Source organism: Thalassophryne amazonica, chromosome 6 (assembly GCF_902500255.1).
Source record: "Thalassophryne amazonica chromosome 6, fThaAma1.1, whole genome shotgun sequence".
Lineage (NCBI taxonomy): Eukaryota > Metazoa > Chordata > Actinopteri > Batrachoidiformes > Batrachoididae > Thalassophryne > Thalassophryne amazonica.
The window spans coordinates 78,155,626-78,172,069 of NC_047108.1; the positions used below are offsets into that span (position 1 = coordinate 78,155,626).

A 16,444-nucleotide genomic window follows, 5' to 3' on the forward strand; every position below is an offset into this window, starting at 1 on the left:
TGCAAGTTAAAACTCTACCATGCAAAGCGAAAGCCATACATCAACAACACCCAGAAACACCGCAGCCTTCTCTGCACCTGAGCTCATTTGAAATGGACAGACGCAAAGTGGAAAAGTGTGCTGTGGTCTGATGAGTCCACATTTCAAATTGTTTTTGGAAATCATGGGCGTCGTGTCCTCCGGACAAAACAGGAAAAAGACCAACCAAATTGTTACCAGAGCAAAGTTCAAAAGCCAGTATCTGTGATGGTATGGGGTGTGTTAGTGCCCATGGCATGGGCAACTTACACATCTGTGATGGCACCATCAATGCTGAAAGGTACATCCAGGTTTTGGAGCAACACATGCTGCCATCCAAGCAATGTCTTTTTCAGGGACATCCCTGCTTATTTCAGCAAGACAATGCAAAGCCACTTTCTGCACGTGTTACAACAATGTGGCTTCGTAGTAAAAGAGTGCGGGTACTAGACTGGCCTGCCTGCAGTCCAGACGTGTCGCCCATTGAAAATGTGTGGCGCATTATGAAGCGCAAATATGACAATGGAGAGCCCAGACTGTTGAACAACTGAAGCCGTACATCAAGCAAGAATGGGAAAGAATTCCACCTACAAAGCTTCAGCACTTAGTGTCCTCAGTTCCCAAATGCTTATTGAGTGTTGTTAGAAGAAAAGGTGATGTAACACAGTGGTAAACATACCACTGTCCCAGCTTTTTTGAAATGTGTTGCAGGCATCCATTTCAAAATGAGCAAATATTTGCACAAAAACAATAAATATCTTGTCTTTGTGGTGTATTCAATTGAATATAGGTTGAAGAGGATTTTCAAATCATTACCTCCGCCAAGGAGGCTATGTTTTCGGTTGCGTTTGTTTGTTTGTCTGTCTGTCAGCAGGATAACTCAAAAAGGTTTGAACGGATTTGATGAAATTTTGTGGAGTGGTTGGAAATGACAAGAGGAACAAGTGATTAAATTTAGTGGTGATCCGGTGACCCTATAGCCTTGTTTAGAGAAGTGTTTCATAAATGTTAAAAAGTTCATATATTTGCAGTTTAGTTGAATAATAAATTGAATTTTGTCTCTTATTTGATTTTGTCTATAAGCACATGCAATATCAATATCAGTGCTCAGATGACAGTGGCTTCTGGGAAAGGTGCAAGTTGCAATAAACTGTGATGCCAAGCACTAAGGATACATGCTATCCAGTCACAGCAGATGAAACTTTTTTTACTACTGAGCAAACATCGTTAGACGTTTTTAGGTTCAGTGGTTCCACGGCGTGTAGATGTAATGGCGTCAGTGACCCCATGGCCTTGGCGGAGGTTTGCACTCTAAGTGCTTCTAGTTGTATTCTGTTTTTTTTACATTTTACACAATGTCCCAACTTCACTGGAATTGGGGTTGTATGTTGACGGACTAAAATCAATCAATAAATAAATGTTACTTTTAGCAAATTTCAGGAGTGATTAAATCTATTCCATGTTATTTAATTTCTCTGTCTGGATTTCTACTCTACCTTTGAGTGAGCTCTTATCCTGTGCAGCACCTTCTTCGATCTGAGTATCCACCATCAGCTGCACAAAGTCCACTTGGTTCTGCCGTACAAACAACATTCTAAAAAACTATTTAAATTGATATGTACATACAGTTACCCTGAGCCACATGTTCCAGGGAAAATTTACCAAACAACACAAAAAAAGAAACAAAAAAGGCCACTCAAAGAGAGCAACATCCGTGCCTAACACAGTTGACACCAATTTGTGTCAATTACTTCTTTTGATTAATTAATTCTTTTCTTTTCGACTAAAGTCTGTGAACATCAGGGCGATACAAAATTAGAACTGTAGAGTTCTAATTTTGCATCCTGTTTGCAACCTCATTTCAAAATTCAAGTCATATTCAGGGAATGAATTGAAATTCAAGAGTTCTCAATTAAGTTCTCAATTTTGCACAGCCCTAACACGGGTACCATGCTTCACCACATCCACCACACCACAGAACTGTATTGGGTTGTGGATGACAACTGCCCAGGCAGTAATACAATAATAACATGGCCTGTGATTCAGTGATACAATATATGGCTCTGTGTGGTTGTGAAGTTTGAACAGTTTGGACCAAAATTAATCATTCACTAACATACAACCATTCCACCATGTTTAATTCCTATTGAGCTAATAGTAAGTCCCTTCGGCTGCTCCCTTGTTTGCACTCGGGGTCGCCACAGTAAATCCAAGGTGGATCTGCATGTTGAATTGGCACAGGTTTTACACCGGATGCCCTTCCTGACGCAACTCATTGGCTCATCAGAAAAGTAGAATGCAAATGAGGTTATTGCAATGACATTTGTTTTTTTCCCAACCATTTACTGACAATCAGCCAAGTGATTGTCAAGGGCTGTGATGTACAGTAATCACTACTAAACTCTTTTTAAAAACCAGATTAAGTTCTCTCTATCTTATTAAAGCCAGTCCCTTCGGCTGGTCCCTTGTTTGCACTCCAGGTTACTTCAGCAAATCCAAGGTGGTTCTGCACGTTGAATTGGCACAAGATTTACGCTGGATACCCGTCCTGATGCAACTCCACATTACATGGAGAAATGTGGCAGGGGTGGGGTTTGAACCAGGAACCTTCCACACTGAAACCAAGTGGACTAACCACTTGGCCACCATCCCTGCCTTATAACTATCCTATACTTGGTGTTATTGAATCTCTGCATTCCTTCTTACTTCTGTTTGTTGCATTACCAGTGGACAATTGTCATCACAACCAAATTCTTGGTGAGTGTTGCTGAAGTATACGGCTCTACTATTAGTTCTTTGTTTAAGATGGTGCTACAGTGAACTAGTCATTCTGGACGAGGAATAAGCAGAAGAATTGTGGGGTGGAGTGAAAACTGAGAAGTGTCTAATTAATGACTAATCTGGCAATGGCATCAATAAAAACAGTGACTTGACAGTTGTAGTCCACTTTCCTGGGACTCCGCTCTTCACTTCCTGGTGGTCTCTTCAGTTGTAGCGTGTTGTGATCTCTGGACCCTATATGTATATGGTTGCTTAGGTACATTCCTGTCACTGCATGTCTGACAGTTCCTTGTGCATTTTTTTTTGTTCTGATCATACGACTAAAGCAGATGGCCACCCTCTGAGTCTGGTCTGCTTGAGGTTTATTCCCATAACAAAAAAACACCTGAGTGACTTTTTCCTTACCACTGTTGTCACTGTGCTTGCTCCTGGGGTGAGTAAGGCTTAAATCTTGCTCTTGTATTGCGCGTTGGGGCAACTTACAGTTACTTGTATGCAAAACTTTGGCCACCCCTGATAATTTTCATGATTTTCCTTTATAAATCATCGGTTGTCTGGATCAGAAATTTCAGTTAAATATATCATATTGCAGACGAACACACTGATATTTGAGAAGTGAAATGAAGTTTCTAGTATTTACAGAAAGTGTGCAATAATTATTTAAATTAGGCGAAAATGAGGCACTTTTCATCACAATATCACAAGCCAATAGATTAATGTACATTTCATGCTCCTGAATCATGACATGCCATGAGACAGGGTTGATCCAATCATGAGAAAGGATTGTTAAGGTGGTGATTTACAAATGTTTCTCCTCTTTGCATCTCTTCTAATGAGTGGCAACATGGGACCCTCTAAACAACTCTCAAATGACCTGACAACAAAGACTGTTCAACATCATGGTTTAGGGGAGGATACAAAAAGCTAGAGATTTCAGCTGTCAGTTTCCACTGTGAGGAACATAGTGAGGAAATGGAAGACCACAGGCACAGTACTAGTTAAGGCCTGAAGTGGCAGGCCAAGAAAAATCTGAGATAAGCTGAAGCAAAGGATGGTGAGAGCAGTCATAGTCAACCCACAGACCTGCTCCAAAGACCTACAACATGATCTTGCTGCAGATAGTGTCTCTATTCAACTATACAGCACACTTTGCACAAAGAGATGCTGTGTGATGCTGTAATGCAGAGGAAGCCTTTTCTGCGTACACGCCACAAACAGACAACATTTAGACAAGCCAGCTTCATTTTGGAATAAGGTGCTGTGGACTTATGAAACTAAAATTGAGTTATTTGGACGTAACAAGGGGGCGGTATGCATGGCTGAAAAAGAACACAGCATTCCAAGAAAAACACTTGATAGCTACAGTAAAATTTGGAGGTGGTTCCATCATGCTGTGTGGTCAGTGAAGGTACTGGGAATCTTATTAAAGTTGAGGGTCACATGGATTCCAGTCAATATCAGCAGATTCTTGCGAACAATGTTCATGAATTAGTGACAAAGTTGAAGTTGCGCCGGGGCTGGATCTTTCAACAAGACAACGACCCTAAACACTGCTCAAAATCTACTAAGGCATTCATGCAGAGGAACAAGTGCAATACTCTGGAATGTCCATCTCAGTCCCCAGATCTGAGTATTTCTGAAAAATCTGTGGTATGATTTTAAGCGGGCTGTCCATGCTCGGAAACCAACAAACCTGACGTTTTGTAAAGAAGAATGGTCCAAAATACCTTCAACCAGAATCCAAACTCTCATTGGAAGCAATGGGAAGTGTTTAGAAGCTGTTATTTCTGGAGGTTCTACTAAATATTGATGTATTTTTTCTGTTGGGGTGTCCAATTTTATGCACCTGCCTAATTTTTGCTTAAAGAATTATTGCACACTTTCTTTAAATCCTATAAACTTTATATTTCACTTCTCAAATATCACTGTGTTTGCTATATGATATATTTAACTGAAATTGCTATTCTAAGCAACCAATGATTTACAAAGGAAAATGATGGAAATCATCAGGGGTGCCCAAATTTTTACATACAACTGTATGTTGTAATTTGATGCTGCATAAAGAAACTGAACTGAACTGATGTAATTTCAAACTTGACCTCTTTCAGTTGATCGCTTGTGAATGACGGAGAAAGCACACTGCGGATTCTCTTCCATTCCTCATCTCTACAACTGACGTGGCATCGTGCAGTGATCCGTTAAAGCCAAAATCCTAAAACCCACACACATACAGGATGACTTATTTAGAGAGCACATTTGGGTAAAAACAGTAAAAAGTGCGCATTTCTCATACTTACCCGCCTGTTGGTGAAAACAGAATAGCACGCCTTAACCAGAATGTTTTGATCATGGATGTGTCCATTACAGCCAGTACAGGCTGCCTTCCATCATACAACCTAGTAATACAATCGTGTTTGTCAAATGTACATTGTTTAAGGATATTGTCAGATTTAAAAAAAAAAAAAAAACATGCTGATATGAAAACATTGTTAGTAATCAAGCCTTGCTGTGCTCTACTCACCTTAGTGAAAAAAATTGTTCAGGGAGGAATGAATGGACACACCATGGAACAGACAAAATATCCAAATAATGCTCAAAACACTAATGCAGGGATGTTCCTGGGCAAAAGTTCCACTCATCATAAAAAATGGGCCCTTTCCCAACAATGTGTGCACAGCCAGTCTTGATGCCTGTTGTAAATAATGAGTGATTATAATATATATGTACATTACTGTTTTGACAGTGGTACATTTCTTGTTTGTTGAGTGTGCGTATTAGGGTTATGACAAATCTCAAATTTATTAGCCTGGGTTATAAATGATGAACTTTTACCTAAAACTCACAAAAATGACTTTGATTTTGCCAGACCTTGAAAAAACCTCCTGCACCTAAGACTGTTTCATATTTCACATTAAAACACCTAGCGGCTCTAACACTCTTTATTATAAGATGTCAGTTTTACATACAATATACATGAGGAATACATGAAAATGAGTACATATAGCATTTGTAGTGTTTTTAATAGTGTTTCAGATTTGTGTATTAGTGTTAATAAATTTGCTGTTATGATATTTGTCTGTTTGCAAGGAGAATGAACCTCCTCCATCAACTTTACAGCTCTCTCAGCTACTATGTTGGAGCGAGGCACATCAGGGTCACACTCACCACTGCTTCCTTCCTCACTATCACTGGATTCGAGGGTTCTGATGTGTGTTTGGCCCTTTTTAAATGGATGGATTGTTGACATAGTAGGAGCCACTTTCACAGTTGTATATCCCACCCTGCCTCCTGATTCAATTTGTCTTTTGTACAGTTCTTTGTCCTCACTACAAAGCCAATTTCCATTTGTTTTTGTAATATCGAACAGATGAGCAAGATTTTCTTCAAATTCTGCATTTGGTCGCTTTCTGTGTTTTTCAAAAGATGTGATAAGCTTGTCAACCTTTGCAGACACTTGTTGTTTTGGAAAGAACAGGAAAATTCAGCTTCTCCCAAAGCTCAACAATTCCTCAGATATTTTTTCTGAGTCTGTCATGTCATCCTTTCAGTTCATCAAAAATTCCCAAGAATCTTATCTTGGGAATCTATCTCTGTTGGAAGGCATTTTACATAATGGTTCACTCATATCCTGTTTTAGCTCTGGTATACAAGGACGGCACTTTGTGCTTGATTTTAAAATTTGTGCCCATTTTTCCCCAGCTGCTGACATTTTACTTTGCAAGCACATATTTCCAAAAAGAAGAACTCAGCAGCAGATCTTCCAAAGCAATACTGCAAAGAAAGCAAAACTGTATGAATGATGTGATGTGAACAACTATACACTGGTGTAAATGCTATGAAATACAAAAGCAAAACACTGCAATAGATCAGCACATCACATTATTTATAGATTTTATTTTATCTGTTATCAATTTTATCTAGTTTACCTTTATTTTTTTTATTTCTTTTAATTATTGTTTATTAATAGATTTTAGCAAATTTATTTGTATATATTTTCTTGTTATTTCTTGATACTTGTTAATTCTTTTCTTGTTACGTTATTTTTAAATAGTATTGTGTAAACTCATGTATTTTTAAAAGTAATGTGGTGCTAGGTGCGGGAGGTTTTTACATGATCCAATGAAATAAACTTCAAAAAGTGATCTATGGTAAAAGTTCATCAAATGCAACATCAGGAAAATGAAAGTTTTGAAAAAAGTTTTGTAGTCATAACCCTAGTGCGTATGTCTCACAGTGTGTGCCTTTCTGGGTGCATGTTCAGTCATTTGTCTTTTCTTGTATTTGAATTCATCCTGGTGTTGGTTGACTGTCTGTCTGTGTGTCCTCTGCCTCCACTTGTGTTTGTCTTTGGTTTTACATCTGGGGGTTTGTCTGCGTTGATCCTTGCCCTCTGACTCCCCCGGTGATGGTTCCTGGTGTTGTCTGTGTTCAAGTGTCTGTGAGCCGTCATGTCTGATTGTTTCACCCTCTCTGGTCTTTGTTTATTTTTCTATCTGCTGTTGAGTCGTTGCAATCTTATTTATTGTGTTTCACTGCTGTTTATTTATTTATTTATTTTTTATCATAGTTGTATTTCTTTTTCATCTGTAGCTTGTCTTTCTGTTTTATTTTGGTATCTGACTGTTCTTGTTTGAATTAACTTTCTTCCTGTGCCACTCCCCAGCTGTTAGTAATGTCCCACTCCTGTCAGACATTTGTTCATTAGTTCCTCTGTGTATTTAAGTCTGTGTTTTGCTTTGTTTGTTTGCTGGGTCCTTGCTGTTAGTTACTTTAGTTCTTACTGCCAAGATTTTCAACTCCCGAGTTTTTCCTCTTCCTCACCTACTCTAGGATTTCTGGACTGTTTTTCAACTTCTTTTAAATAAATCATTGTGGTTTGCACCCAATTCCTCTTTTTTGTGGCTACCCTGCATTTTGGGTTCAGTCAGACTTTGCTAAATCCTAACACTGTTTTTAGGTACATGCATGTACTGCACCATTACCATCTTAAAAAGAACAAATAGAAAATCAAATATATGTCTACCCAATGTTTTAATTTTTTGATGTTCAGCCTAAACCAAATTTGGTTTCAAAGTCAACATGGCTCAAACTGCATTACATTATTTTTAAATGTTACATATGTAAATTACCTACATATCTACTATGCCCAGCATTCTACTACTTTGAAAAAGAAATTATTCTAATTCTGAATTATATTATTACTATAATGTCCAAAAAATGTCTTTAAATGGCTTCAAAAGAGGATCTGAAAGAGAAGCAGGTGCACCTGCTATTTTTATGACTAACAGCTGCCTACCCTGAAACATCTAGATTGATGCACACTGTGTATATAAAACAGACTTATTGCATATTTAAAGTGAAAGAGTGCATTAAAGTATTCTCAAAACATGAAAAGTGCTCTGTTGATCTCAGCAGCAGACTGGCTGCTCACTCCATCTTGCAAATGAAACGAGAGGAAATTATTGATCATGTGAATAAAAGACTTGCTACATATTTAACTCACAGCAGTGTGTTAATGCACTTTTAAAAACATGCACTGTGCTCTGTGCTGAACTCAGTGGCATTGTTCGTGCTCAGTCACTGCAATGTGTCAGCTCCACTGATAACTCACAAACAATGCAAGACAAAGCATGCCATTTTAATTTATATCGTACTGACCAATTTAACAGACTAATTCCAGTCAGATTAGATCAGATAGGTACATCCTTATATGTCCAGTTCTGATGTATGTGTCAAAAGGGCACACAGCAGATTTATCAGTGCATCTTTTGAGGAAATCAATGCGGAAAAACCACAGTTTGCACTCTCAGAAACATCACTGTAATGAAAAACACTAGAAACCTACTTTAGGGCCCCTTCACACATAGTGTGAATAAAGTAGAACTCACGGTGAAACAGCTCATATGATCAAACCACAAACATTGCACCAACGGCCAGGCATGCATGATGCCCGCTGCAATGGTTCGTGCACGCAGGAACACACTGCCAGCAGCTCCACGACGTGGTTACACATCACGCAGCTGCTGTGAAGAAAAAAAATATAAAAAATAAAAAATACGTGTTGTGACGGTTTTGTGCACGTGGGAACACAGCAGCTGCTGAAAATAAAAATTACATGCAACCCATGGGACTCGAACCTGTGCCTTGCAAAAGCGCTGATTGCCAGTCAGAAACATTACACTTTTTATGTCCACGCGATGACAGCAAGCAGACACACGTGCATCACAGTGGGCAGTTGTTAGTCCATGTCCGTCCAAACACAGTACGTGTTGTCCAGCTGGGATGTCTAGAATGACAGATCTCCACAGCAGCTTCTGTCGGTGATCACACCTCCTGTCCAGTTTAGAGCACACACCAAAGCACACTCGTGGGCACTTAGACAAATTTCACCTCCTGTCAGTTAGAGCACACACCAAAGCCACACTCGTGGGGCACTTAGACAATTTCACTGACAGCACGACAGTGATTGTCTGCTGACTGTTGTTGTGTTAATAGTGCGAATGGCCACACATTTTCTATAGTGCCATCCGAGCAGTGTTAGAAGTTTGTGCGTATCACCTGGAAATTGGCCGACACCTTCTGCGAGAAGGATCGATGGGCCCACACAGCGCACACTCCATCTTTCAGCCACTGGTGTGTGCAAATAGATGTAGCAACAGGTGTACGAGGTGTTTAGGCAGGTACGATTTTACACGTTTTGCACACGATTCCTGCTTCTTGCGGACTTTATGTGCAAATTGACCAAATTCGCACTATGTGTGAAGGGGCCCTTACAATTGTTGGCATGTCAGTGTCTCAACGACATCTGAAGAAATATGGCACGTAAGAGTTTTTTCTAATATGCCATTTATGTCAATCCTGCATGATTCAGAGACAATAGTTCTTGTAAGTTAGTTTATCACAGATAAGACTTTTTCTGTTTGCAGAGTACAGGAACTCATTGAAATCTCAGATCCAGGACAAGGCAACCCAACTCCTCAGGCACCGTTTAAGGGTGATTCTTTAACTACGGGCACTATTGCCTTGTAAATGTAATTTCCACCACACCATTGCCTTACAATATAAAGCGCCTTGGGGCAACTGTTTGTTGTGATTTCGCACTATATACATGTGCTCTGCTGTCACTCTTTATCTCCATAGAAACTACCCAAACAATCATTCATACAAACTGTTTAAAGGGACATTACAGTGTTGTGGTGGAAATTACGGCAATAGTATGGGACAACTACATTTTGTTTAAAAAAATCACAACAGTTGTATGACATTGAATACCCCAATTATGTTTTGATTATTTTACTGATATTTTATTCAGAGATATTTTAAAACATTAGAAAAAACGTTTCTTTACCATTCATTTTTATTATTGAGGATCAAAAGTCTGGGTGTGGGACAAGCACAAAACGGCAATATTTGCATATAATGATGCTGAAAAAAGGTGAAAAAGTCATAGACTACTAGAACAAAGTTATTAACACACTTTCATTGTAAAGATAACTATAAAAGTGTGAAAGTTCCCCTTTTTCTGTTTTTCATACAATATGATCAAAGGACATAATAAGTGCCCGTAGTAAGAATCACCCTTAATAATGCCGCGTTCACACCGGGCGCGATCAGATGCTACAAATTCGCGGGGTCGCCAGGCGACTGACGCGCCTCCTTCGCCCGGTGTGTCACTCTGCTTGGGTGGACTTTCGCTGCGAAAATTCGCCCCGGTGCGTCATCAAATAGGAGGAGCTTCCATTCCGCTCGCCGGCTCCGGTTGTCAGTCAAGCTAACATGACGGACCTTGATCACACGGAGCGAGTTGCTGTGGAAAGCTCCCAATACAGAGAGTATCATTATTTGCTCCAGGAGCTGTCTGGGTGACGGCCGCTTTCAGCGGTCGTTCCACCTCTGCGGGACCCAGTTTGAGGATCAACTGTCTCGTTTGCGCGCGCACATGTAAATAATAAAAAAAAAGAGAAAGAAACTCCATTGCTTGCTGCAGCTGGCTCTTCCCCCAAAAAACTCAGTCATAATTGTGTTTAGAAACCAGTCACCATTTGCTTTATTACACAGCTGTGTAGTTAATAAGTAAAATAATCTCCAGGACGATTCGCGCGCACGTATAAAAAAAGAAAAGGAAAAAGCTCCGCTCCCGCTGCTGCAAGTAGGGCTGCTGCTCGCTCCAAAAACTGTCATAATTGTGTTTAGAAACCAGTCACCATTTGCTTTATTACACAGCTGTGTAGTTAATAAGTAAAATAATCTCCAGGACGATTCGCGCGCGTGCACGTAAAAGAAAAAGAAACTCCGCTCCCCGCTGCTGTGGTGCTGCTGTTCGCTCCAAAAACTCTGTCATGATTGTGGAATAAAGGACAAAAGAGACATAAGTCCTGCTCACAGGCTGCTACCAGATACAGGACATGTTCACATCTTCAGTAAAACTCCAGACATCTCCACGTCACTCCATATTCAGTCCCTGATTGGTCATTGCGGCGCGACGAGACAAAAAAGTTCAGATTTTTGAACTTGGGGAGGAGGGCAACGCGACGTGACGTGACGCGACGCAATATCGCACCACAAACGCGCAAAACGCTCAAAATCGCTTCACTTGCATCGCTTCACTCGAGTCCATCGCGTCGCGCTGCGCGGTTTGGCACCAAAACGCGTCCTTACATAGGGATTACATGGCAACCTGTGGCTGTAGTCGCTCGCGTCGCGCCCGGTGTGAACGCGTGCTGCAATCGGGGAAACATTAATTATTACTGAATATATTTGAAGTACAATGAATTTAAATCATTTAAAATTACAAGATATTAATCAGGCATGGTTGATATTCATAGTGTGCATATACAGTATTTTTAGATAATGTGGAAAGGTAAATGGTATTCAGTATTTATCAAACAAAATAGATGGCTATTCAAATACACACATCTACATTTGCAGTGATACTGATTGGCTGAATTTTACTCCTATTGTGTAATGTGCTGAAAAACTGTAATTCTTGACATGCGTAAATTCTCACATATCTTTACACAAGCAGCTGTGGCCTTTGGCTTTGGAAATGTAATTAACTGACAAAAAGACTCATTGCAAGTTCAAACCACACGTCTGAAGAGAGAGAGACAGACAGAGAAAGGACAGAATCGTTTCTGTGGGGTTGTGAGGACTTGTTAGAACATAACCTCTATGAAACAAATAATAAGGTTGTCTGACTTTATACATTTGGTGTGAAAATCGCCTCTCTGCCCTCATACCCCACCTGCTTCTTTCTTGTGCAGCTAAATTAATACAAAAATCCTTTCTGTGGAGTTGTGATCGTAGTATGTTGCACAATATAACAGGAGTAAAACAATCGGAAAATAACAGTTTATTCTCTGATGTAGTACTTTTATTACCTAAAATTATCTAATGGACCCTCCCTCACTTTTTCTTTCACAGCTAAATTCATACAAAAACCTTTCCACTGGGTTGTGTGGAGGCACAACTGTGTTATTTAAGTTTTACAACATACCATCACTTCTCTGATTTGTTTTACATTTCTTTGTGGGAACAGTCTGTCTGACTGACTGACAACCGCAATCATTTAACTTGGACATTCTGTGGGAGTTGATCTGGGCTTCAGCTTCAGTTTGATGGGATGCTGTGGAGTTGTGAAGCCATCAGTGATCAACAACAATGGAACCTTTCAAGATAAACACACAAAGTCACAAACGCTGCTGAATCTGAATATGCACAATTCACCATATTTTTAAAGCACAGCTCTCTCTCTCTCTCTCTCTCTCTCTCTCTCTATCTATCTATCTATCTATCTATCTATCTATCTATCTATCTATCTATCTATCTATCTATCTATCTATCTATCTATCTATCTATCTATCTATCTATCTATCTATCTATCTATCTATCTATCTATCTATCTATCTATCTATCTATCTATCTATCTATCTATCTATCAAAATAAAATCATCTTCTCACAATGGTTTCCTTGCAGGTAACAAAGCTGAAGTTCTGAAGGATTTCCACAATGGCCAATTTCATCATCAAGATTGCAAACCGCATGCCAATGCAGTTCCTTGGCCCTGCTCCAAAAGGTAGGAAGGCATAAGGATCTATGTTGTCTTTGTTCTCTTTGCGAAACCTAAAAACACACATAGAACATCAACATCAGACTTCCACTGGTGAGTAAATTGACAATTTTGAGTTGAATTTATTTATTTGAATTTGAAATTTGATTTGGCCTGACATTCACTTGTCATAAATACAAGAAGATACCTGTCAGCTTTGAAGACCTCAGGCTGAGGCCATAGCATGGGGTCATAGCATGGGGTCATGAGACTGGTCTTGGTATTTTTCTTTGTTTTTTTTTGCCTCCTTGCTCTCGGCCGAGACAGTCGCATTTTTCTCTTCTCCCTCCCTCCTTATCTTTCCTGCTTCTGTGGCGTGTTGTCTGTGAGGCTGCCAGCTTTGCTCTTCTGGAAACAGCAAAATGGATCTGTTAAAGTGGTCTCTGAACGCAATTGACACTATTTTTTCTACAAGACACTCGGGAGCGGAGGACCCGACCTGTCCTGCCGGGACACATGTGATGGGTTACATGATGGACAGTTGGAGGAAATGGCAGGTCATGTGCCTTTACACACTGTCTGTGGAGGACGTCGAAGATGTGTATATATTTGGCATGGTGGTGACCAGGTTCCTACTGTGTGGAGCGGGCATAGCGCTGGTTTACTGGAAAATTAAGAAAGTGGAAGTGGCAATAATCGGCCCGTCCAGGCTGCCCCACATGATTGATTCGATTGGAAGGGCAGTGTCAGCTCAGTCGGTGTTAACCGTGCGTTGGAAACCATCTCTGGTAGGATGGCTGCACTGGAAAACCGCATTGATCGTCAGTAATGACCACATCTCCTCTCCTAATTCAGATGTATTGGAAGCCACTCTGTCTCAGACTGTGGAATCTTTCAGGCGTCTCCTAATCTGGATTTTCATTCGGCTTCCCAAAACACAGCTGCACTTCAAGGCCACTGTGATAAAAACCTCCTGGAGAAGAAAACGCTCATGCCTCACTCCCCTGGTCTTCCCCCGCCCTCAGCTTCTCCAGCTCTGACGTTGACTGTGGACAGTGGACTGTTCAGGGCTGGGCCCTTCCTCCCTCCAGAACGGACGAACAAGGCCGTTGATGGCGCCTAAAGGTGGCCTCCGGGTGTTCTGTCTGATAACTGGACTCTTAAAAATCTCGGTCGTCGTCTCTCGTCCTGTTGTTGTGTGTGATCATTGTTCATTGTGCTGATGGGTTTTTTCCTGCATTGCTGCTGCATGATTCATGCAGCAGCAATGAAGGTTTTTCTTTCCCAAGTTTTACCTTGTGTGTGCTTTTTATATGTGTTCATGTACCGGGCTGGCTTATGTGTGTTGTTGTATGTGTCGTCTGTCGTCATGAGGCCGGTCATGGTTTGCTCAGCCCTGCTGTTGACTTAAGGCAGGACATACATCTGGAGCTGGTCCCCAGGTGCCTAAAGGCGACTTCTGCTCCTAACTGGCAATTAGGATGGGTTAAATGCAGTAAACACATTTCATTATGCAGGGGAAACATGTTCCTTTGTGCATATGACAATAAAATTCTTTTGAATCCTTGAATCCTTGAATAGTAGAGCGGTAAACTGGTATCATGACAGTTCCTTTGGGGATTGTCACCCCGTTCACTTCCACAGAGGTCTTTGCCATTCTCTCGAGATGACTGGCAACTGGGTAAAGCTTCATTGACTCATTCAACACCAAGTCCAGGTATTCCATCTGTACCAGGCTTTCATAGGTTGGCTGACTCTGGAGGAATGAAAACAAAACAAAAACCATTAAAAAGCCTCAGTGCATAAGGCAAAAAACAAGCTGAGACAAACCATGACAGATAATAAGACACTATGTATAGTAGTGTTCAGAATAGTAGTAGTGCTATGTGACTAAAAAGATTAATCCAAGGTTTTGAGTATATTTCTTATTGTACATGGGAAACAAGGTACCAGTAGATTCAGTAGATTCTCACAAATCCAACAAGACCAAGCATTCATGATATGCACACTCTTAAGGCTATGAAATTGGGCTATTAGTAAAAAAAAAAGTAGAAAAGGGGGTGTTCACAATAATAGTAGTGTGGCATTCAGTCAGTGAGTTTGTCAATTTTGTGGAACAAACAGGTGTGAATCAGGTGTCCCCTATTTAAAGATGAAGCCAGCACCTGTTGAACATGCTTTTCTCCTTGAAAGCCTGAGGAAAATGGATGTTCAAGACATTGTCAGAAGAACAGTGTAGTTTGATTAAAAAGTTGATTGGAGAGGGGAAAACTTAAACGCAGGTGCAAAAAATTATAGGCTGTTCATCTACAATGATCTCCAATGCTTTAAAATGGACAAAAAACACACACACACACAAAAAAACAGACGCGTGGAAGAAAATGGAAAACAACCATCAAAATGGATAGAAGAATAACCAGAATGGCAAAGGCTCACCCACTGATCAGCTCCAGGATGATCAAAGACAGTCTGGAGTTACCTGTAAGTGCTGTGACAGTTAGAAGACGCCTGTGTGAAGCTAATTTATTTGCAAGAATCCCCCGCAAAGTCCCTCTGTTAAATAAAAGACGTGCAGAAGAGGTTACAATTTGCCAAAGAACACATCAACTGGCCTAAAGAGAAATGGAGGAATATATTGTGGGCTGATGAGAGTAAAATTGTTCTTTTTGGGTCCAGTTTGTGAAACGACCCCCAAACTCTGAATTCAAGCCACAGTTCACAGTGAAGACAGTGGTGGTGCAAGCATCATGATATGGGCATGTTTCTCCTACTATGGTGTTGGGCCTATATATCGCATACCAGGTATCATGGATCAAGACCTTCAGTGGGACATGTCTTTCTTCGGCTTATTCTGCCTCTACTGGTGGTTGGCTCTCACTGCGGTATTGTATCACTTCCTGTTCCGGAGCACAGCGGTGTTTTGCTGTATCTGTTAGCTGATTAATCTGCGCAGTTAGATTGATCTAGTTAACTAGATAACGATTTGTTTCACAGTGTAATCTTCACGTGCCTTAACTAAAGCACTCCCTCTGCTGAATCACCTCTAAATTATTTACAACATTATTCACGTTGCGTGTTTTTAGGAATCCGCTAGCTTAGCGCAGCCACTAGCTCTTAGCCGGTTTAGCATGGCGGCTTCTCCTGTCTCTCCCGCACTTTTCTGCTCTGGGTGTGAAATGTTTAGTTATTCCTCGGCATCCTTTAGCAGTAATGGTACTTGTAATAAGTGCAGCTTATTGTAGCTTTGGAGGCCAGGCTGGGCGAATTGGAGACTCGGCTCCGCACCTTAGAAAATCCTACAGCTAGCCAGGCCCCTGTAGTCGGTGTGGACCAAGGTAGCTTAGCCACCGTTAGTTCCCCTCCGGCAGATCCCGAGCAGCCGGGAAAGCAGGCCGTCTGGATGACTGTGAGGAGGAAGCGTAGTCCTAAACAGAAGCCCCGTGTACACCGCCAACCCGTTCACATCTCTAACCGTTTTTCCCCACTCGGCGACATACCCGTTGAGGATCAAACTCTGGTTATTGGCGACTCTGTTTTGAGAAATGTGAAGTTAGCGACACCAGCAACCAGAGTCAATTGTCTTCCGGGGGCCAGAG

At 40.8% G+C, this 16,444-nt stretch overlaps 1 protein-coding gene across 1 annotated transcript in view; it reads right to left on the bottom strand.

Moving 5' to 3' along the window:
- LOC117511476 (cytochrome P450 3A30-like) overlaps positions 1–16,444 on the bottom strand; it is a 53,024-nt gene that overhangs the window by 10,351 nt on the left and 26,229 nt on the right. Inside the window, exons 7-10 of the mRNA XM_034171496.1 lie at positions 14,476–14,604; positions 13,057–13,079; positions 12,760–12,922; positions 1,515–1,593 (exon numbers count right to left, since the gene is read on the bottom strand). Coding sequence (XP_034027387.1) covers positions 1,515–1,593; positions 12,760–12,922; positions 13,057–13,079; positions 14,476–14,604 — 394 coding nt within the window. The remainder of the gene's footprint in view (positions 1–1,514; positions 1,594–12,759; positions 12,923–13,056; positions 13,080–14,475; positions 14,605–16,444) is intronic.